Consider the following 23752-nt stretch of genomic DNA (forward strand, 5'->3'; position numbering starts at 1 on the left):
ATATATATATATATACAGCATATGTAATTTACCATATATATAATTTTGCGAAAATAATGAATTAATGATAATGGCAAAAAAATTGTTAAAAGTTAATAATAATGTTGATGATAAAGCTTAAACACAATAAAAACAATACCGTAATAATTATTAAGTATAACAAATGAATTTATCATCAAATATGTAATACAATAATAAAACTAAGTATATTAATTATAAAAATGAAATAAAAAATATAGTAAACAAGAAGAAAGCACAATTAAATGTAATTATAAAGAAATACAAATGAGAAAAACTATATTATAAGATACTATAGTATATATGATATTTAGATCAAATCAATATGTTATTGCTATGGTTTAAATGTTTACTGATTATTTATTATATTAGAAAATGTTTTCTATTTTAGAAATGAAAAAAAAATAACACAACATGATCAAAACACATCAAGCAAACTACAATTAAGCAAGTTTTTACAACTTCCACATTAGTATTATACGTTCTTATAATTTAATATAAAAAAATACAAACATACACCCTTAAATCCGTAGCACACAAGAATCATTGAGACGTTCAAAATAAAGCATAAAAAATATAACTATTATAACATCACAAATCAATATAAAAACATAATGTAATAATAATTATTAACACAGTCTGAAGTAAACGAGGAACATGCTTTATTACAGAGACCATTATATCTTGATGTTTTTTAATGTTTCAATACTTTAAAAGTTTTAATAATTGTGTCTTTTATGATGAATATTTTAATGAATTAATCTTACAAATTTTATGTAAAAAATACATCAATTCAGATTTTGACTGCAAATTGTATTTTGTTTTGAGAAACCTGTTTTGAATGAAGATACCAAGATATATGTGTGAATTTAAATGCATATGTTTAAATCAATAAATAATTCTAAACATACTTTCTTTCAAGTTTAAAATCAATTAACATTCACAAAAATAACAGTCATCCAGGCTATTGCTGTTATCATCATAGTTGCTGTTATCATTTTTCAAGGGTTACAATGAGATAACAATGTTGTTATTACCCCTGGTCACCAGATCCATAATCAAACTAGCACAAAGTGCAACCTCCTGCACTACATGGAAGTATTCCTAGTCATGCTTACAATTTACTGTCGATACAGACTAATACATTCAATGCCACATCATCCTGTCAAGTACCCATTTATACTTCTGGGTGGATAGAGACAAACGATGGTGAAGTGCCTTGCCAAAGGACACAAGGGAAATTCACAGGAAAGGGTCAAACTTCCAAACTCAGGGTTGAGAGGCCGAAATGCAACTTTGTGCTGTTTCCAAATTAGAGAACACATCTGAAAACCACTATTGTGACCATGCTGCATGTAAAAGCCTAAGGATTTCTTTCAATTCCTAAATAAAGCACACCCATTCATAACCCATGTGTAAATAAATGCTGAAATTACATCTTATTGAGGGACAATAAGTGTTGACTTATAATCTAATGTATTTTGTAACATATTGCTTTCTAATTTAAACTTGTATCTAAATTTCGATTAATTAATGAGATATTCTAAGGAATTATTTTTATTTATTTATTTATTTGGTTTTTTTTGTATTTATTTATTTTACATGTTTATTTCTTTATTCTTTTTCCTTGACTCTTAATGTATTTTTTTATTTTATTTTCATTTTTTTTTTCATTTTAGCCCCTTTTAAGTTTTTTATTTTTTTAAATTTATTTATTTTAACTGTTAATTTCTTTTTTGTTAATTTCTTGTAAATACATTTTTGATATCTTTTTATTTATATTTTCGGTAATTTCCTAAGACTGGGTTGATGGGCTTTTTTTATATCATCAATCGTAGTCATCTTGTTTGTTATATCTGTTCTTTTTACTGTGTAAATTGTATTGTAAACTTTTTCTGGCTGAATAAAGAATGAAAGAATGAATGAATGTACTGATTTTTAACTTTTTTTATTATGCCAAAAAGTTCATTTTTTGATATTTCAATGTTTCAATCTCACTTTAAAAAAACACTGCTTTAAATTAAAAATAAAAAACCTATTTCAAATCTACCTACAGATGAATTTTTCCAAACTGCTTTTTTGCATCTAATCTACAAAAAATATAAATTCTTATTAATTTGGTAAAATAAACCCCAAAATGTAACAAGATTATTAATTTTGGTCAAGCTAACAATGTATCAGGTCACAGTAGCGATCCAGAAATTTGAAATAGGCTTTCTGATTACAACAGCTCAAGATGGCCGGAAATGCCATTCTCAGACATAAATTTGAAAAAAAATTTTTTATCTCCATTTAAAAAAATAATTTTTACAAATTTAGGGGGCCCTGGTTGTCTTTCCCCACTCCCTTAAAAGCTGTCACTGGTGACTTGGACCAAAACAAATTAAGTGCGAGCAAACTGCTTAACGTTCTCGTTTAACCAAGTGAAAATTGCCTAGCAATCATAGCTAGGCTTTTCCCCAAGCAAAAAAGTTCAATGTTACCAGTGCTGCTACTTACATCTTACTGAATTTAAGGTTGTGTTTACAAACTTTCAACGAAACCGGATAAGTAAAAAATGACATAATGCCCAGATGGTAGGTCATTAGATGGTTCATTTACGAACCCCAGTTATCCTGATACCGACCGGAAGTTCCATCACTCGGAAAGTATACTGGTATAGGCTTTTCATCAAACATTTCACAACATTTTTTTCACTGAATTTGTCTACTTGCCAATTTTCCGTATATATTTCCTAGGCCAAACCCTGAACTCAAATAATGCTGTACAGTGGAGGCAAAGGAGACGCCGCAGTCCTACCTGTCGGGCATTTGTGGGGGTGTATCGTTGAAAAATAAAAATTGACACCCTATTGTGCCCAAGACAGCCCCAACCCTCCAAACTTATCCGGACAGTCCAGATGCTTTAATATTTATAGCTAGTTTAGGAATGATTTATCACCTCCGGCTTCAGTTATCCGGTTTTCGAAAGTTCGTAAATGGGCCCTTATTGAGCCATGCTACTATTGTGCATGTGTAAAATCCTACTGTCTGTCGTTTAGCAACAGATTCGGTAAAACCTACTTTGTGTTCTCTTTGCAGGCCTGATAGATATCTTAAATACATAGAGGAATGTACAAAACATTATGTACAACCAAGCAAAATTTCATGGTAATACAATTACACAGAATGTAAAGCCATGTAAATGATCCGACTAACTGAAAAATAAAAAATGTAAAAGCAGAAGCAGAAAATTCAAATAGATAAATGAAGACAGGACTAAATATTAAGCCCTTACCTTGTTCTTCTTTGGCTAGGAGTAAACAAATACAAACAAACACAAGTCACATGATGCCAAAACACTATACATCGTGCATGTGAATATCTGACTATAAATTAACATTTGAATGTTTTTTTCTGGTAAATATTAGTTTTTTAACTTAAGGTGTGCTACATTTTTTATATTTGTTATTGAGCTTTTTTAAAAATAAAGGTTTATGTATTCTGTATTACATTTATAAATAACAACATTATCAAATCTAGTTACCTTAAAATTGATCTACTTGCAATTATTTCTTAAAATGATTGATAAGTTGTGTTTAATTTTCTCAGACTGCTAGCATTACTGATATTGTTAATCTCACAATTGCCATTAAAAATGAATTAACACAACACCCAAAAAAACAAGGACCACATTGAACCACAATTAACAACCAACTACTGACAACATGTTATTTAATAGGCCAGGCAAGGAATACATGCATATGTCCTGCAAACACGCAAATTTACTACTGTACATTACGGGTGTGGTTTTGTGGGACCTAAAGAAAAATATCCAAAGAGTGGGGCTTTGCAAAACGATCCATTAAACAAATTATTAACATATTCCAACGAATAATGTAAATAAAAAATTGACTACCTAAGCCACTGACGTTATTATTCACACAAAGGAACATGTCTTTAATGAATTTACATTTCATTCAGGTCCTAATTGCTTTTTTGAATGGTAACTTGTGTTAACACATGCAGTTATCTAGATCATGCATATTTATGAAGTTAATTACATATTCATACGCTACTTATTATACTGTATATGCATTATGATTACTACCTTATCTTTGTCGTCATCGTCATCATCTTCCTCACTATCACCATATTCCTAAAATGAAAAAGAAAATAAAAATAATGATAATCTAAAATTTTACAAATGGATGCATTAATAATAATTATAATATGTAAGTTACAGAGAATATACCAAAAACCCCTTGTAAATATAAAAAAAGACAATATGAAATTAAACAATTTGAACATTAACAATAATTATAAAATCAAAATAGATAATGCTTGTATTGTGAAGAATCATGCTATATATTATCTACAAGATTATTAAATATCAATAACAACATTACCACCAATTTAATCAATTGGTATTAATAATACTAACAATATACATAATGTATATGAAAGTATGAATAGACTATTTTCTTTAAAGGCATTGTTTCTTTTAAGTAATATAATGAAAATGGAATGCACAGATAAATTACAAGGGTTAAATCTAATTCTAATACTGAAGACTTATGACCATACGACTGTTGACCGACGCAGTGTTTGCACAGCGGTAACATGCTGTTTATAAACAGATTAAGCACACACTGCTTTTTGTAGCAATAAAATAATTAAGTCTTGAATATTGAATGAAAATATATAATCATAGTGCTAGTGATTATAGCACCAATATTAAAGAAGCTTAGAGAGAATATATTTAGCATACAGTTACATAATATCCCATTTTTAAATTACAAATCTTGTGCACACTCGTTACATAGACACTCTTAACTAGATTTGTGATGAAGTCGCAAATGTTTCGCTGCATCTAGTTTTAGTGACAGGTCACTTTAATACACATGTTCACGATGATTCCTAGGCATCATCCTAAACGTATGCTAAATAAGTTCTCAAAACTTCTATTTTAATATTATTAATGAGCATGAAGACAAAAAGTCACTTATGTATAAATAAATGTTATATTACTACATGGTCAGGAAATTGATAAATATTTTAATATGTAAGCTCCGTGCATACTATGAAGTTTTATGTTAAATAAATAAATTTTTAAATTTTTTTTTATAAATAAATGAGATTTGCTCATAATGCATCCTCACAACATTAGCAAACCACACATATTTGTCACATAACATTTAACAGTGTTGGAAGAGCTAAAGCAGCAAAAAGAGACAGAATGTAATAATGAACTAATGACAAATAACTAATGTCTTTTTTTAAACCTAATTTCAGAGGCAGGGGGGGGGGCTGGGCCCCTTTTGGAAAGTCAAAAAAAAAAAATAAAAATAAAAAATGTATCGCTCAAAAGGCCTCAACGGTTATTTTCGGGAATCGGAACACAGAAATTTCGCAGGGATATGAACTTGTATCCCCTAGGGCATTGTTATCTTGATCGGCCCCACTTTCGGGCCATCATAAGCACTTATTGATTCCAACCAGGTTAGAAAAAATGTAATTTTAATTTACAACATTAATAGAATGTGTTGAGAATGATATTTCTCCCATTAGGTTTGTTTAGTATCATTTCGAGTGTGGGGGTGTTTATTTGAGGAAAAATATACAACCGGGGAATATTTTTGAGGGGGGGGGGGGCGGCGTTTATTCCAAATGCTATTCGAGAGGGTTTATTCAAAGAGGGGTGTTTTTTCAAATAAATGAAGTATTTTTAAAAGATTATCTGAACATAGAAAAAAATCATGTTTTGTTTTATCATTGATCAAAATGGTCCTGCCAAAAGTATCTGGGCAGATGAGAAAACAAATACAAATTTTATTTAGAAAAAAAACTTGCTATGATGCAATTTTGCAAACTAAACAGTTACAAAATTAGATTGATAAATGCTTTATATTATTTTGACAATATCATTGCGGTGCTGTGCAAGATATAAATTTAATAGCATGATTACCCATTCCCCTTACTATTTTCACAGCAGTAGGTGCTGAAAAAAACATTTTTAAGTCATTATTATCAGTGGGCTGATGATGACCTGGCATGAAAATGATGACATGATGGTGATAACGTGGCAAATTAACTATATACAAGGAAGAATATATAATTGAACAAAATCAGCCTACACTCAGAGATACTTCAGGTGAAGGTGCCCTTCTCCCCTTAGAATTTTTCTTTTTGTGCTGTAAACAAGAAACATTTAAGTAATGCAAATAAAACAAAATAATTCAAAACATATCATAACATGAGTTGATTGGAAAGAATGAAAGTGAATGAGGAAATGGTGGGGGGTAGGGCCCTGGTAATTCAAATACATTCTGTACTAATGTATTGCTTATCAATGCCATAGAGTTTATAAAACCTGAATTAAGGCCGATTGAATGACAGAGGAATGTAGTACTTATTTATCTCTAGCCCCTTGAATTTGAAAAAAATCCATGTGTGCTTGAAAGCTACTTTTATGTACATTAGGTTTATGTGTTTTATATTAAACTTACATCTTCCTCAACATTCTTGTTGAATGGAGCGGTTATACTGTTAATAAGATACTTCCAGAAGAAGATGAGCAGAATGGCCGTTGGCAACATATAGAGCTCAAAGTTCCATACAATTATGAGGTATGCCTAGAAAAACAGAGGTATGGAAGAAAAAAGTTTTGTAATTATAAAAAATAAATGTCCATTACCACAGTGCAATGCAACTGCTTTTGTCCATATGCAGTCAAGTGGTAGGGGATTTCCTCCCACATCCTGAATCTATTATTGTTTTTAATATATATTTAATCACGCCACCTAGGCAGGACTGCATCAGAGGCAGAGCAAATGTGAATGGTCGATCCTTTAAGACCTAGCGTTGTTTGCTACCATATCTTATATTATTGTTGTCATTTCAAGAGCTTTTGTTTTATAAGTTGGTGTACAAGGCTTAGGCTACGTTCAGACCTGAGAGATATGCCAGGCATATTTAATGGGCGTATGTTAATTCATGGCGAAACTAGCGAGATGTCCAGACTAGGCGATTAGCGTAACGCTAGCGTAAGTATTCATCCAACACATTCATATTTCTAATCAAGCATTTTATTTCATGTTTACATCTAGGCTCATTGTGCTTGGTCAAATCCTGGCCGAGTTCAAAATCATTGATGCATGACTGGTGGATTCTCGTACACGAGTGATTGCGTGTTAATACTCGCATTCGCTATGCCGTGCACAAGTTCACATCACTCGATTAACGTTACACTAGCATAACTCGTGTCTGAACATAGTCATAGCGGCACTGTGTAATATGTGGCACTGTGTAATCTGTAGAACTTTATATTTAGGATCATATAAGACTTTTTTTGGAAGGAATTATTTATTCAGTGATACTAAATAAAGAGGATAAAATAATGATTCTTACAATGAATGCAGTAATACTTCTTGGTTTACTTTCCCATTGGAAACAACTGTTGATAAATTTCCCTGTTTCAAGGATGTGGCCTAAGAGTTTTGATGTGCGATTAACATTGCGTTGTAATAGCTGAAAATTAAAGTCAAGAAATCATGATTTATGCTTTCACACATTATAAGGCAGTAAGTTGCAATAAATAATACAGAGACTGGTGTCCCAGCAGTAATAATATAGTAACATTTTATAAAGTACGTACAAATTAAAAACATAACTTGTCATCGATGATAAAACATTAAACAGAGATATTGTTGGTGGTTTTATGTTCATCACTTAAATAAGGAATAGACTTTTGGTTTCTTTTGTTCAATTTCATTTGTTAACTGCATAAACCAGAACGGGTTGCAACACCTTTAATTTAACATTGAATTTGACACTCTGTTCTATGAATCTGTTTCATAGCGCAGAGTTTAACTGATTACAGATAGACAGATAGATAGATAGATAGATAAAAAAAGATACATTACAATACATACAGATGTTAATTAGGCTTACAAAAAACTGTCTGCTACCAGTCATTTGAAACTGTATGTTGAGTACTCAATAATTATTTAAAATATAAATTGCTACAACACTGAACACAAGAAAAAATACCACAAGCTATAAATCAATCCTGTAAACACATACACACTCATCTTCTTTCACTGAACACTTTATTCAAAGGCTGCAATTTGATTAAGTCAGCCATTTAGAGAGGCAGAATTGTTCAGCTACTCACCGAGATCTTGAACTTCTGTTCCAGCTCCATATACTTAACTTCACGAGGGTTCAGAGTTCGAATGGCAGCTTTTACCTAGCAAAATGAAAATAAGAATTTATTAAAACTAATAAACTTTATAGATTGAAAAACTATGTATAAAATACAGTAAACAATGTAAAACTTCACAAAATCCTATTGGATTTCTCATAAAAAGTAATTACATAACTGCTTCAAAATTAAGTTAAGTTAGTCAAGTTTGATATATCAAATATTATAAAAATATAAATTGATTTTTAAGTGCTTGAAAAGATGAAAATATAAAAAATATAAAAGTATAAAACCAAGGAATCGCCTAAAGCTACAGTACCAAGAGTAACTGCATGGAGTGTACACTTTTGTTCTCATCGTAGCTTTCACTGTCATTGCGACAGCTTCAATCTGCAGAACGAATCCCCCAACATTGTTATGTGACTATTCCAAGTGGGGTAGTCAAATGACAGCAGCATCAATAGTATAATTTTTTTGCTACATCAAATTCGCAGGTAAACTTATTGTATCATTAATACAGCAATGTTAAAATATTTAAACTTACAGTGTTGAAAATAAATTCCATTTCCAATAGAATAGCCCCTTTGACCCTTGCCCTTAACTTCTTGTCCTTCAACGAGTAGAACTTTCTCTCACCATTTTTAATCTAACAATATAAAAATTCACAATAAAATATATTGCTGTATCTGCAACAGTATCTAAAAAAAATTTCAAAACAAGTTAATTCAAGAATGTAAAGGATTTCAACAAGAACCTTGGTTTTTTAAACATGAACACTTCAACCAGTACATTTAGCCTCCATAAATTTGTTGTCTATATTTTTGAATTGAATCCTGGTACTAAGCATTAACATTTCTTTTTTAGGGAGATGGGGTTTATAGGGTCTTTTTGACAATAGTGGAATATTATCTCTATCCAACACACTGTTTGGATAAGGTAGAGGAGTGAGGTCCTATATAGATGGGAAGAATGAAGGTATCATAGGACATTCCTAGAGTAACGTCTCAATCTGCAGAACGAATCACCTAACATTGCTATGTGACTATTCCAAGTATATATCGAAATTCAGTTAAACTAGTGGAATATTATCTCTATCCAACACACTGTTTGGATAAGGTAGAGGAGTGAGGTCCTATATAGATGGGAAGAATGAAGGTATCATAGGACATTCCTAGAGTAACGTCTTACCCCCAGGAATTGGTTATTTGTAGTTTGATTAAAGTCATTTTATTACATTGTTTTTTGTTGAATGCTGTACTGTTGTGATATATAGTGAATGTTGCCCCACGATGGCTTTTGTAACAACAACAATTCTGTGTCTGAAGGCTTCTATTCAATCAATAGGCCTATGGGCCTTTTAACATAATAAAACATAATACAAATTAAATGAGGGTTTCTAAATACACATTCCTATAATTATATGCATAATATACATACTTTAATAAATTAACAAAATTCTCAACTTTAGATGAAATATAATAAAAGATCTGAAATTTGAAGTAATTTTGTTAACATAATGTGTGGTAAAAATGTTTTTCTAATGTCAATAGGGACAAACTAAAACAAAATGATGTTGATCTTCTGTTTTATCTAAGTTACATAAACTTGCATAATCTGTCTTTTCTTTATATATTTACCCATATCTACCCCTAGTTCCAAAATACCCAATCTAATTTTGTAAAGATTCGCTTACATTTAAAATCAATATTTTGTATCTACTCCAAACGTATGCTTAAACATTTTGTAATGTCTAAATTTTGAATGTGAATCTTTTCGAAAAATTTCTGTCATTTTATATCTATCAACCTAATTTTAATTTCAGAAATAAACATATTTATATCATTCATATTTTTAGATAACCATATTTCACCAAAACTATAGAACATAATAATAACCTAAGTAGAATTGAATTATTGAAAAATAGTTGTTGTCACAAATAAGCATCAGGGTAGGCATGAGTCACTAACTCAACCATTCAAGAAACATGTGATATGTAGCAAAAATAATATCATTAAAGCCCCATTCCTGGCAAAATTTCAGTTGTTAAGAAAAATCTTATTTTTATATATGTTATATATAAAGATATATAAATATAATACTAAATTGCTAGTTTAACTGAATTTCGACATTCCTAAACATGAAAAAATGTAAAATAAGACTGAAATTTGATTTTTTTTTATTTTTTATGTTCCACACAAAAAATAAATGCAGATGAATTTGTTATGTTTGATTTTGCGATAGGTCTGCGAAGAAATATATTAGGCGCCGGAAACATTACCTTATCCAACATTGCTAGGCTAGGCCTAGCCTTACCTCGATTTAACATAAAACGGCCGACATGATATTTTCCTTTGCTAGTATTGACACTATGTAATATTTCATAGGAATTATTTCAAATCTGTTGAAATGATTCTGACCCGAGATTTTGACAATTGAAGAAACATATTTCAGGCCTACTCGATCGACCGCAGTGTGCGAGATGCAAAGTACAAAAACTAATTTCATTAGAGAGGGCGCACTTTATTGACTGTATAAAGTATACATAAAAGTGAGAGCATTCTAGCGAATGCAATCTACAACCTCTGAATTTGCCTAGTAACGAAGAATTCGTTGAGAAAATGGTAATTTCCTATGAAAAATAGTCTTTCTTTCTCATTTTTTTTATTCTTTTGCGTAAAACTAAAATTCATGCCAATATTTTTCCATTGTCTATAATAATTTGAGTAATGCATATGCATTTTTTCTAAAAATGTTTTTTTTTTTTAGTGAAATTTTGCTGGGAATGGGGCTTTAACTATCAACCAAGAACCTGGCCTGTTGCCCACTAAATAGCTGAATATATATAGCATGGTGACTGCAATGCAATCATACAGAGTATTTTTATTTCCAATTAACAGTGATACTGCATATAAATATATTAGAGCTTGTAGCAAATTAATAATTGCGTCTGTAGAGACAGCCATGACATATCAGTACATAGTTTGAAGCTTTTCTTTGAGGCATAGACTGATAGCCATAGATATTTATTTAATGTGAATACATATTTGAAATAAAAACAGCATTCTTTGTTCAACATGAAAAGGACAAAAACAGTATTACTGTATGTTGTTGCAATGTACACCTGAGACTGAAATTGGTTGGCAGTAATAAAATCCAACTTATTGTATTAGAAAACACATTAAAAGAAGTATAGTCAGTATAGTTATGCTGATACTGAGTGAATCATTTCTACTCTGAGACAGCTTAATAAATATGTACAGTTTCAAAAAAGCTCTCAGGAAATTGAAGTCATCTACATTATTTATAAACAAAATATACATTAAACAATTTCTAAGACATATGAAATACATTTAAATAAATTTGTATAGGTATTCTTTAAATTGAGTCTGATAAATGGGAGCGCTTAGCACAGCAGTTGTTATTGTAGTTCAGGCGAAGAATTGATGTCTGTGATTTGAACCACTTGTGTATTTATCTTGTGTTTTTATGTAAAAGAAAATACCTACATATATCTAACGTATCTCCACCCACGATTATAAATGGGTAGGTGGTAGAATATTTAACAGTTTTCTTTACACATTCTGGCTTTAGAAAGATTATAATAACCAGAAAATAACAAGTGTTAAAGGCAGTTTGGTTCGAAAGTATAAATTATTCCCACAATTGTAACCAATGACAAGTAATAACAAAAAAAAAAATAGGGATGCCTGTAACAACAAAAAACACACTGAAAGATTTTATAATTTCCAAAATAGATTTGAACAACATATTAAAGCTGAGAGCAGGAAAGGTTAAAATTGTTATAAGACTTTGCTTCTTACATTTAATAAAGGAACTGCTACTTTTCCCAAAAATTCTGGACTTCCATGTTTATCTTCATCGTAGACGGTAATTTCAAGAACCGAATGAATATCTTTCACGTTGCTGAAAAATTACAAAAACACAAAAGAAAGAATTAGTTAGGGGCCATCCATTATTTTTTTTTACAATTTTCAAAATGGTGCAATACATATCTTATTACACCCTCTCTCCCACTTAAAGTTTACACTATAGAAAAACAATTTTTTGTCAATTTTTGATCATCCTATTTTTTGAATAAAAGAGTACATACATCTTAAACCTCATTACTAAGGCTTAGTTAGAGCTTCTCAGGGTTTACTTCATTCTTCAAGTGGTAAGAAAAATGATTTTCCAGGTGACAATGCCTATGTATGCAGATTTCTGAAACAATGCATTTAAATTATTACTTACAAAGTGAACACCTTTCCCCAGTCTGGATTTAGTGTTTTATAAATTGTTTGCGTTTGGAGACGGGTATTGACTAGTTCAAGAACGCAAAATGGATCACTCTTGCCTGAAAAAATAACAAAACAAGAGCATTGATGATGCAGTAGACAACTCCGATCGTGCAAATCAAAAGTATCACTTTGTGCGTATGCACATTCACACTTCTACGAAATTAGTAGTTCAAACTGTTTCTAATTTTTGCGAAGAGAAAAAATGCAGAAACCAGTCAGAGCTCAGGAAGTGAACCAACACTTTAGATTAGTGGAAAACAGGTCTAAGGTTTGTATATTTTTAAGATAATTGAATGAGCAGTTCATGATCAATTGTATGATCATTTTAACTACTGACAAGATTATAAATGCTTCTCAATCTGGTTTTAGAAAAAACCATTCTACAAATACTACTCTAATAGACGTATCTGATCATATACTTAATAATTTTAATGATGGTAAAGCAACAGCTGCCATATTTCTGGATCTTAAAAAGCTTTTGATACAGTTGATGAAATTCTCATTAGGGTTCAGGGGACCAAAGACTCAGGGAAAAATTTGCTATTTTTACATTGTATAGACCAATCTTAATGATGTTCAGTAGTAGTAATATAATCAAATATTTTAAAAATTGTTTTATTAAAATACATTTTAAACAGGGCTATGGTGAAGCAAAGCAATAAAACACTTTGAATTCAAACCAGGCAGGTTCATTCAAGAGAAATATCACTACTCACTGCATCATTGTTATTTTAGTATTTTGCCTAACAAAGCTAACAAAAAAAAATAATGTTGCTAACACTATGGTACACTTTCAATCAATACACGCATTATAGAGAGGTAGTGACGCCAAAAGGCCAGGGCAAGCAGGGCTAGTGACACAGAGCCCGGGCCCGTGTTAACTAGGTAAAAAAAATATTTATAAAATATATAAATAAAAATTATTGTGACACTGAATTTCAACTGAAGAAAAAATGCATCTTATATATTTTTAAAAAAATTAATCATTATAAATCTTATACTAAATACGAAATAATGTAAAGTATTATTAACCGTATATACTCACTTTAAATATTAAAAAGACAAAATTAATGGTATTTGGGACTAGCCAAATTCTTTCTAAGTTTAAAACATTTCTATTTCTTACAATGGTGACATAATTGAAGGAGTTAATTCTTTTAAATACCTTGGTGTCACTTTAACATCGGGCAGGGAAAAAGAACATTTTTATATCGAACATCCACAAGCTGGAATGAACTACCACACAAAGTAAAAATAAATTTCAAAGAAATGTCAACTTTTTCATTTAATCATCCAAAATCATTTAAAATAATGTTTTAATTTTATCTTAATTTATTCATTGTTTATTATAATTACACTGTATATATGTTCTCGTCACTGAACCACTTGGAAAATCAGTACTAGAGTACTGAAAGTGCCTACAGTATAAAAAAAGATTAAATAAATAAATAAAATAATATTTGAAAAATGTATGCACTGAAAAATCGAATATCTATGCCATGTCTTTGGGACATGTGTTGTACCAAAAGGTTGGACAATCTAAGATTAAGGAAACTACATTGTACAGGTGACAGTCGTATCTGCTAGCAAGTATGTATAAGTCAATAGTTGAGGCCAAAACATTGAGCTGTCACAAATCCTATTTCAGAAAAAAACATCTAGTTTTTTTACACATCAACATAAGGATATATTTGCTATTATTATCTAAATTAAACAAGTATTGTGTTTAATTTGAAGGGAAATAATAAACTATCCTCCCAGGATTTACCTCTAGTACGATAGCTAACTCTCACGTCACTGTGTTTGTTTACAACATAACACACAGTTTCTGCGGAGTAAAATCGTGTAGAGTCAAATGAGATGTATCACAAATCTCACCATGTGCTCCACTTTTCGCTCGCCTTCCCGAGTAAAATTAGGCCTAGTGAGTGTCCATGGTATGAGAATTTTTAGCGCTAATGCCACATGACATGTGTAGCCTTGTCTGCCAATTTTGCGTACCTCTAATATAGAAAGGTAGATTTTAGCCTGCATTTTGGAAATTACAGCAGATTCATAAGGTTCTTCATACAAAGATACATATGTCATAAGTCACAACAGGGAGGTGCTGAGTGACCTGCGCAGTTTAAACACATGTGTTCTAATGACTGAATGAGTAGTTTGTGTTCTTCCACAATTCTTTGCTCCTTCTGAATATACCATGATTATAAATTGCCGTTTAAGTACTCGGCTTTGCGAAATAATAATTTTCATCAAATGCAAGCAGAAATTTCTTAAATAAGTATTTTGTGTGTTACTGTAATGGTAATTAAACATTTATAACCAAGGCCATGCAAAGAAAAAACATGTCTGATGTGGATTATGGGTATAAATTCTGTGCCTCCATCCATTGTAGCGCAAAGGTATACACACATCAAGTGACAATTTTTTAAACTATTTGAGCAAAACACAGTTTCCTATGCAAAACGGCCTATGCTCAATACGTTGGATATTCTATTAAATTAAATTTCACGAATTTCCCCATCACTTTTCCCCAAAAAATGTTTCATACTTTTAATTTCCTAAGCTTATTTCTCAATATACTACTAATTACAGACAAATATCATGAGATATGAAGCCTCTGATAGCAAATATTTTGTCCTCAAACACGATGCTGCTATAACCATGTATGGATCCTGCAAAGATACAATAGCGCCTTCATCAGGTTAGAGAATATCACCTATCATATTAAATTGTACAATTTAGAGACCTCTCATGGGAAATTAATCCAGACAATTTAATATTTAGAAAATTCCTAATATGTTAGACAGTGGCAATATGCTTTATAAATTAAGTGACAATATTCTATGATAAGGGAATTAACTAATAATATCATAGCATCTACTATAATAATGTAATTTATAAGTCAGTCGCGACGTCATCACTTTAATTTGTACTGAATTTTCAGATCCCCAACTGATCATTATATCGATATAGTGCCTCCGAAGCTCAAAGCTGGGGTGATTTTACTATAGTGCATTGTGATGGAATATTTCGTTGCTAGGCCAAGTTATGAACACACACAGCAAACATAACAAATTTTGCTAAACGGTGATGGTTAACATGAATGAAGCAAGGCCTAGAAAGGCATAATGGTTATGAGATAACAAGGTGATTGACTTAGACAAGAACTGAAAAAAATAAGGCAACACTGAAATAATTCATATTAATTTTTACAATACACTTTAATCTATTAAACGAATGTCTACCGGGAGGTTAGGCCTACATAATAATCCCTAATAAACTTCAATAACCACAATCAATCTATTCATAATCTTCGTATCTCGAAGAGTTGTCCAAAGAGTTCAGTGAGCGTACTACCAGTAACAAATCATTCTAATATGCGCAGTCAATGCACACGCACAGTGATCACTGAGCAACGGCCATCACAACCAACAGTTTGATTTATAAATATACTGCATACAGCAACGGTTGTACAGGTGATGGCCGACATCACAACTGACTTATAAAGCAATTATATGTGAGCTGTCATGACAATATGAGTCTTGTGGTACAAAACAGGGAAAATAAGTAATTTATATATTTAGATAGATGACTATATATAGCCTTTATTTTTGTCTTTGAATCAGGTTCCTAGATTGAGTAAAACCGGAGTAAGATCATTTTCTAAGTCTTATATCTGAAAACATACTTTAGTGAAAATCTCCACTAAAGATAAACAACTAATAAATTTTGTGTTGGTTTTCCTATCAATTCTGAAAATGAGCTTTACAAAATGTGCCTCAAAAACTCTTTTAACTAATTTCAATCAACTCAGAACAGCTGCTATCGTAAAATATATATATTAAACCGATCAGAAACACTGAAATCCAATATATGTCAAAACATCACTTCATATATATTTTTTTGAATATCTCAATTTGACCTGCCGTACCAGAAGGCTAATTTTGTCACGACACCTCACTTATAGTCAAGCAATTTTATACACTAAGGAAATATAAGCCTTAGGACCATTACTTTCTTCAAAATATTTTCAGGAAATAATGGCTCCTTCGGCTTCTATTTCCTATAGTGTACTCAAACCCTGACTATAATTGCTTATTATAAGTCAGTGGTGACGTCATAACTTTTATTTGCATTGAATTTTCCTATTCCTGACTGATCACTAATCAATATAGGGCCTCCCATTTTTTGCATCTCGTGTGCAAAAAAAGATCAAAGCTGGGATGATTTTACCCCAGTGTAAAACACAATGGAATATTTTGTTGAAGGCCAAGCATTGAAAGCACACAGCGAACCTAACAAATGACGTCTAGACCATCATGGTATGGCCTAGAAAGGCATAATGGTTATGAGATAACAAGGTGATTGACTTATACAGGAACTGAAAAAAATAAGGCAACATTGAAATAATTCATAATAATGTTTAGAATACATTTTAAACTATTAAACAAATGTCTACCAGGATGTTACCAATTATATACTAATAACCAATTATAAAGTTTTAACCACAATCAATTTATTGATCTCCATATCACCAAGAGCTGTGCAAAGAATGTATTAATCATATTATCATATTAATGTGCACAGCTAATGCATACGCACAGTGATCACTAAAGCAACCAGTACTTTGATGGATTTATGATATACTGTAGGACCTATAGCAACCGATTTACAACAACCAGCAGTTTGATTATAAAAGGCCATAGAAAAGGAGCTGGATGTCACAAATGACTTATAAAGCAATTATAGTTCAGTAATTTTGTACACTATAGGAAATAGAAACCTTAGGAACCATTATTCCCTATTGTGTACTCAAAACCTGACTATAATTGCTTACTATTCCTTATTAAGCAAGCCATAGTGAAATACACAGTAAATTACTTTATAGAGTTTCAAACCCAGAGCTTTGTACAGAATAGCTAGAGAGCAACTGCCTTTATTGCATAGATAATCCTAGTTTGTTAATAGCGGTGGATTCGTGCATTGGCATCTGTCTCACTGTACCTACACAGAGATCCATATTTACTAAAAACTTAGGGAAGTTTCAATGCAAAAGTGTTAATCCCTACGGAATATTAAGTTTGTATAGTGATCTGAAATTTTATCACACACATTCATGTATTTAACTGAACCAATGGGTTCAGTTAAATTCCTGATGACAAAATTAATGTCGAAATATTGAATCCCGACACGATGGCGTATATTTCGATACTTCAAGTATTATACTATCTTATCTGAGATTAATCAGGACCTTTCAGTTCAATGGGGAATTGTTACTTGCATTCCATCTCTCCAGCTGAAACACAAGGAGAGCAGAGGATGAATTGAACTAGGTACCAAAAAAGGATCTCTACGGTTCAGAACACACACAGCAGCTACCACCAGTTTAGCCGACTGAGATATGCTACTCACATTACATGTGCACATTTGCATAATTTGAAAAGAAAAACCAAAACACTTACCTCCGATATCAGCTGATGTCAGATTTTGTGCTCGTATAACTATAAAAAAAACACACATGTTAATTTGATGGGAAATATGGTCATCTGTCTACTTTACTCTATCCCATTAACATCTGTAACTAGAGATAACGTAAACAATTCAAGAAGCGATGAGTAAATATTACAACCCTGTGAGAATAGTGATATCGATGATAATGCTGATAACTTTAATGATGTTAATAATAGGAATTTTTTACATGATAACAGCAACCATAATTTAATTATTAATAATAACTTATAAGGACAACTGCAGCAGCAACAACAGCAACAATAATAATACTTAAACTAACAATGATAAAGTATATTCTACTTATTAAACCTTGTTTCTTTTTTACCAGTTGAAATTAATACGCCATCTGCAATCTCTGTCTTCCCCTAGCTCTAATTCCCTCTAGTTTACATTCTATTGTCTTTTTAATATTTACATATCAAACTAAAATTTATTCCTTAGAAAACAATTTATTTTATTAAATAATGGCAAAATATTATTATTAGTTATTAATATACAAGTGAATATTTATATAACCCAACATATAAAGACCCCATGCCTTTATTTCTATTTTTAATGTTATTGTATATATTAGTTTAATTAAATAAACATTAATTCAATATTCATCTGTCTTATAATAACATTAAAATATATATTTTATAATGTTCAATGTATTTATATATTTTTTTTTTTTTTTTACTTTTTTATATAGCATTTTGTATTTTATAACATGCAATTTTCCACATCTCCAGTTTGTTTGATGTGACATAAATTTGTTCAAGAGGGGATGTAGACAGAGGTGCTTGACACCTGTTCATCCCTTCTCTTTTGCTGCTTTTTCTGTCTCGTTATTCTGTTACATTTACTCATTGTGTGTGCAATAATGAAATAAATTATAATTTTCCCATCACTAATTATCATTAACAATTTAATATTTCTTCAAGTTTGAGACTAAACATTATATCACATTAAAGAGAATTGAAAATATTTTCATGGTATTTTGCACATATTTTCTTTCCTGTTTTAGTGTGCTGAACTTCGCAGTGTGCCCATCTTTGCAGTTTAGAGAACCATACCAAGCAGAAGATAAGATAGATAAATATTGAAATGGTTGTCTATTATTAAGAATTCTCAATTAAGTTAATGGACTTCTTCTAAGATGATCAATCTTTGACATTATTAGCCATTTCAATTATGCTAGGTTTACACTATGTCCCCGGTGGCCACGTTTCAGGCACCGCGAACCGAATGGGATGGACGAGAGACAACGCGGGGAGACGGGAGGGGCAAACGTGACGGGCCATGATTGCCAGCGCAAATTTTTAAACTGTCAAAAATTTGTCACGGCAGTCACGGTGCGAATGAGAAACCTAGTAAGCAGCAGTAAAATGGGGTGATTGCAACAAAACGTGACAGTACGTAATAAGCCATCAAAACTTGGAGGCGGTCCGTAGTGGGACGGGAAGCATAAAATGGAAGAAAGCCACAAATAAAACAAAAAGAATCCAAGCTATGCCAACAAAAAAGCCAAGACGGAAACTTGAAATGTGGAAAAAATTGCTAAAATCCCATGGCGCACTACATTTCGGGCAAATAGGGCAGCCGTGGCCACCAGGAACATAGTGTAAACCTAGCATAAAGGCCTGTGTTTTATAGATTTCATTAATAGTAGCCTTTTACCTCCGTTTACGACTATAGTTTGAACATCCCTTTCAAATCAATCATTAATTAACAAGGACCTGTACTCTTATAATGCTTATATTGAACTTTATTCTAACCTTTCACTTGCAACCAACCAACATCTTTTATATCCTTTAAAGAGCCTCGTAAACTCTATTGGGGTAAACAAAATAAATCATTAAATTAAAAGCATATAATAAATCCATTTCCTCTACAGAGAATTTTAAAAATCCCCAAAAATGATGATGATGATGATGTTAATGATGATGATGAAGATCATGAAGAAGGATCCTAACAATTGTGTTATGTAAAACTAGAAAGTACTTAAGCCTGTTTTCCACTAAATGAATTTATTCGCGTAAATTAAAAGCTTCGGTTCATGCGCATTCACATTTCTACCGAAGTTTGTTTTTCTTCATCAAAATCAGTAGTTTGAACTGTTTCTTCTTTTTGCGAAGATTTTTGCTTTTGATTTGCACGAATAAACTCACCTAGTGAAAAAACAGGCTTTATGGATTCATATAACATGGCATATAAAGACCATAGAAACATCAAGGATATGAACTATAAGCAGTTCACAACAGATGCACGTAGACAGAAAAAAGTTTACAACAATAGTGTACATATGATGATGAAGATGATGAATCCTAACAACTGTATCATGTCAGCATACGTAGATTTGGCCAAATAGCATCCTAGAATTCAAGCACAAGGAGAACTTAACGTTCTCGCATGCGCAGATGACTTTTAGTGACGTTATAACGTTTTACATCCTACCGTCGTTGCGCAATCAAAAGCTCCCTATTAAATCAAATTAGACCTTTCCGCTAAGCCCCGCCCCTTGGATATTGTTGCTAAGGTCCCACAAAACAATAGCGTAAATGTATGTAAACACCTGAGTTTTGTGGGACCGGATACTATAATACATACTCCCAAGTATCGAAATGTACTCCATCGTGTCGGGATTCAATATTTCAACATTAATTATGTCATCATCAGGAATTCTGATGATGACATAATTAATGTTGAAATATTGAATCCTGACACAATGGCGTGCATTTCGATACTTGGAGTATGTATACTATCTTATCTGAGATAATCAGTGGACCTTTCGGTTTTTGTGGGACAACACATGTGTTTTTAGTGCACGTATTCCTGGCCTTGTTCTGATTGGTCATACACTAAGTTTGATTGACACTACAGAAAGGTACATTGGACTCACATATCGTTCAACAAGATCTCTTCTTAAGTTGGGGTCAACTTTGTAGTTTGAGAGGTCAGAGACAGCTTCCCCTCCAGATGTTCCTGAGATTGTGAGTAGAAGACAAACGACACCAGCGCCATCTTCAAGCTCCTGTTCGATGTTATGTGTGACCTCCTTCTTCAGTTCGTTCAGGTCTATGGTAGATCTAAGTACAACATTGATAAAATAAAACAATTAGTTCATTAGTAATATAAATCAATCAATCAGGTATAATCCTGGCTTTTGAATAGATTAAACTTAAGAGTGTGGTATTCTACATAAGCACTTCCACAAATTATTCACAATTTTCTTCAAGCATATTTTATTATATAGGTCACAGTATTTTGACTTCATCTGATGTGATCTACGTATTTGTTCCTTTGGGAAATCATATGATTGCTTGGAATCGGCATTCAAGCATAGCAGCCTTCCTCAAAATATTTCACATCGAAATTTAATTACCACTTGTCAGGAACTATCTTAATTTTGATCAATGAATATGATATGACAGATCTGTTGCTGTGACAAACAAGTTACTAACATAGAAGTCAAGTGATTATTTTGTTGAAGCAGTTGGCACAAAGTTTGCGGCTCTGACGTTTAACCTTGAGGTTGGGGTCGAAACTTTCGCTGTCCAAGTCGCTTGTATCCCTGGACAAGACATTTGTCTCTCTCTACCCAGGAGTACAATTGGGTACCTGGTAGGATCTAATAGCAAGCAATGATTCTAGCAACTTATGAAATTGTGCTATTCCAGGCCAAGGCAAATGACTGTGGAAAGTTTCATGTTAATAGCTCATGGCAATTTTCATGTTAATAGCTCATGGCAATTTTGCGATATGTATCATGCCAACAAAAAATGGGGAGAAAGAAAGGATAAAAAAACAAAAAGATCCTGACAATAACAAGATGTGACCAATTTATATATACTACTAAAGTAACTTTTTGTATTTTTCTCTGTCCACCAAATATCTCCAAAAGCATTTCAAGTAGAATTATGATTTTCACAGGTTGTAGCTATCACCAATGAGACGAACATCTGCTATGTTAGGACTTGATTTTATTTATCCTACATGTGGTTTTTTTGGCAAAAATTTACACATTTTGTTGCTGTATACTTCCAAATCTCATAAATGTTGTGATGTCATTGTGCCACACACCCATTCTAATATACATGTTGCAAGTCCCACATGCACACATTCATAGCCATATTTATTCAGAGACGCTATTACTGTATATGGTGTAATTTCACATGCAAGAGGGTACTGTACTCCAATGTATTATCAAAATGGAAAATTCCTCACTAGAGCTATTCGGCAGAGACACTCACACAAAACATTATCTACAAAGAGGTCATTTAGAAAAAATAATGACAAGGTGACTATAACATCCTCAATGATTGCCTCCTCACCTTCCCATAACATTTAACTATATGCCTTGCCAACTCTCACACTCATTTAACACCATGTGTTTGTATATGCTAGTAATCAGTAATAATAATAATAATAATAATAATAATAATAATAATAATAATAATAATATAATGATGATGTGATACAGAATCTGTATGTTCAGTACACCTTAATCACAAAACCAACATTGTATAACAGAAACATTTTTAATTCTCTACACAAAAGTATAACACAACAAATTTTAAATTTTGCTTTCAGTGTCTTCACTCTTGGAACATCCACCAGGGTTTTACCCACGGTCAGTATGGATAATGAATAATAACAATTACAAATTAAAAATTACAAATTCATTAAGATCCAGGGTCGTACAACATAAAAATATAACACACAGTATACAACACAGGATAAGTAAAACATGCACTATAACAACACTATATCATAGATTAAACATATCGTATGTATTATTACATAATGAAAATAATTGTAAATGGAAATCAATCAAGCAATCAAACATTTTAATGAATCAATTACCTCCCCATAATCTCATCTCTGGCACCAACATCTTTATCCCAAACTGAAAGTTCTAAGATATTACTCTGGTCGTCATAGAGATGAAGATCAAATTGTTCCATCCAATGAGGGTTTAAAGTTTTGTTCTCAACCTGAAATTAAGTAAACCAATTATTGGAAAGTTTAAATTAGATAAAAAGGAAGACAGTTGTTAAATCAGACGTAGTACCAACCTCAAATAATTGTTTGTTATCTTTCGCAATTCTTACTAGAAATTACATTAAATCCAGACATCACAGGGAAAAATTGGAAGAAAAGGTGGAGAAAAGGGTGGTTATCCCCCTTTACCCCACATTTTTAATATTCAAAAATTTGTATCTCATTAACTGTTCCTGAATTTTTTGTCAAACACCATTTTTGGAAAATCACTTGTATTGTACAACATATCAAAAATGTTTTTTTCCCCTGCAGTCTGTAGTTCACAGGTGGGCAAAGTGCGGCCCAAAATCGATAGCGATTTTTTTTGCGGTCTGCAAAAATGAATTAAAAACCCTATGAATGCAGCCCGCCAAGCAACATTGACTAGAGAACACCTTGTTTTTTTACGCCAGACATCGATCATATGTAAAATGTAACATTAAAACTGAGAATAAAGTGGTGTAAAAGCAGTGCTTGGAGGTTTTTGGAAGGTCACTGGAGATATCAAACGTTGGGTGCGACCCTCAGGGTTAAATTAAAAATTCACTTTGGCCCTCCAACTGATTTTTATGCCCACCCCTGCTGTAGATATTTGGCAGTACTGGGATCATACAACATTTCTAGGGCATCAGCAATGCTGTTTTTCTCTTTTACTTCATTTTAAAAGTTATGAAACAAATAAAAACTGACAGACTGTCATTTTAAAAGTTTAATGG

The 23752-nt window shown here is 31.9% G+C and overlaps 1 protein-coding gene across 18 annotated transcripts in view; it reads right to left on the bottom strand.

Moving 5' to 3' along the window:
- Positions 1–23752, bottom strand: part of LOC117103432 (multiple C2 and transmembrane domain-containing protein 1-like) — an 85936-nt gene that overhangs the window by 4944 nt on the left and 57240 nt on the right. For 13 of the 18 annotated variants that reach the window (XM_033243976.1, XM_033243975.1, XM_033243972.1 and 10 more), the window contains 13 exons: positions 22860–22990; positions 20896–21082; positions 19772–19826; positions 17966–18004; positions 12454–12556; positions 12024–12126; positions 8747–8848; positions 8173–8247; positions 7407–7526; positions 6506–6631; positions 6134–6190; positions 4108–4155; positions 3295–3309 (listed from right to left, as the gene is read on the bottom strand). In XM_033243976.1, the coding sequence (XP_033099867.1) occupies positions 3295–3309; positions 4108–4155; positions 6134–6190; positions 6506–6631; positions 7407–7526; positions 8173–8247; positions 8747–8848; positions 12024–12126; positions 12454–12556; positions 17966–18004; positions 19772–19826; positions 20896–21082; positions 22860–22990 (1161 nt within the window). The other 5 variants (XR_004444592.1, XM_033243977.1, XM_033243973.1 and 2 more) reach the window with 5 other exon arrangements.

Source organism: Anneissia japonica, unplaced genomic scaffold, assembly GCF_011630105.1.
Source record: "Anneissia japonica isolate Jap-2015-1 unplaced genomic scaffold, ASM1163010v1 scaffold1272_len640109_cov177, whole genome shotgun sequence".
In the NCBI taxonomy this organism is placed as follows: Eukaryota; Metazoa; Echinodermata; class Crinoidea; order Comatulida; family Comatulidae; genus Anneissia; species Anneissia japonica.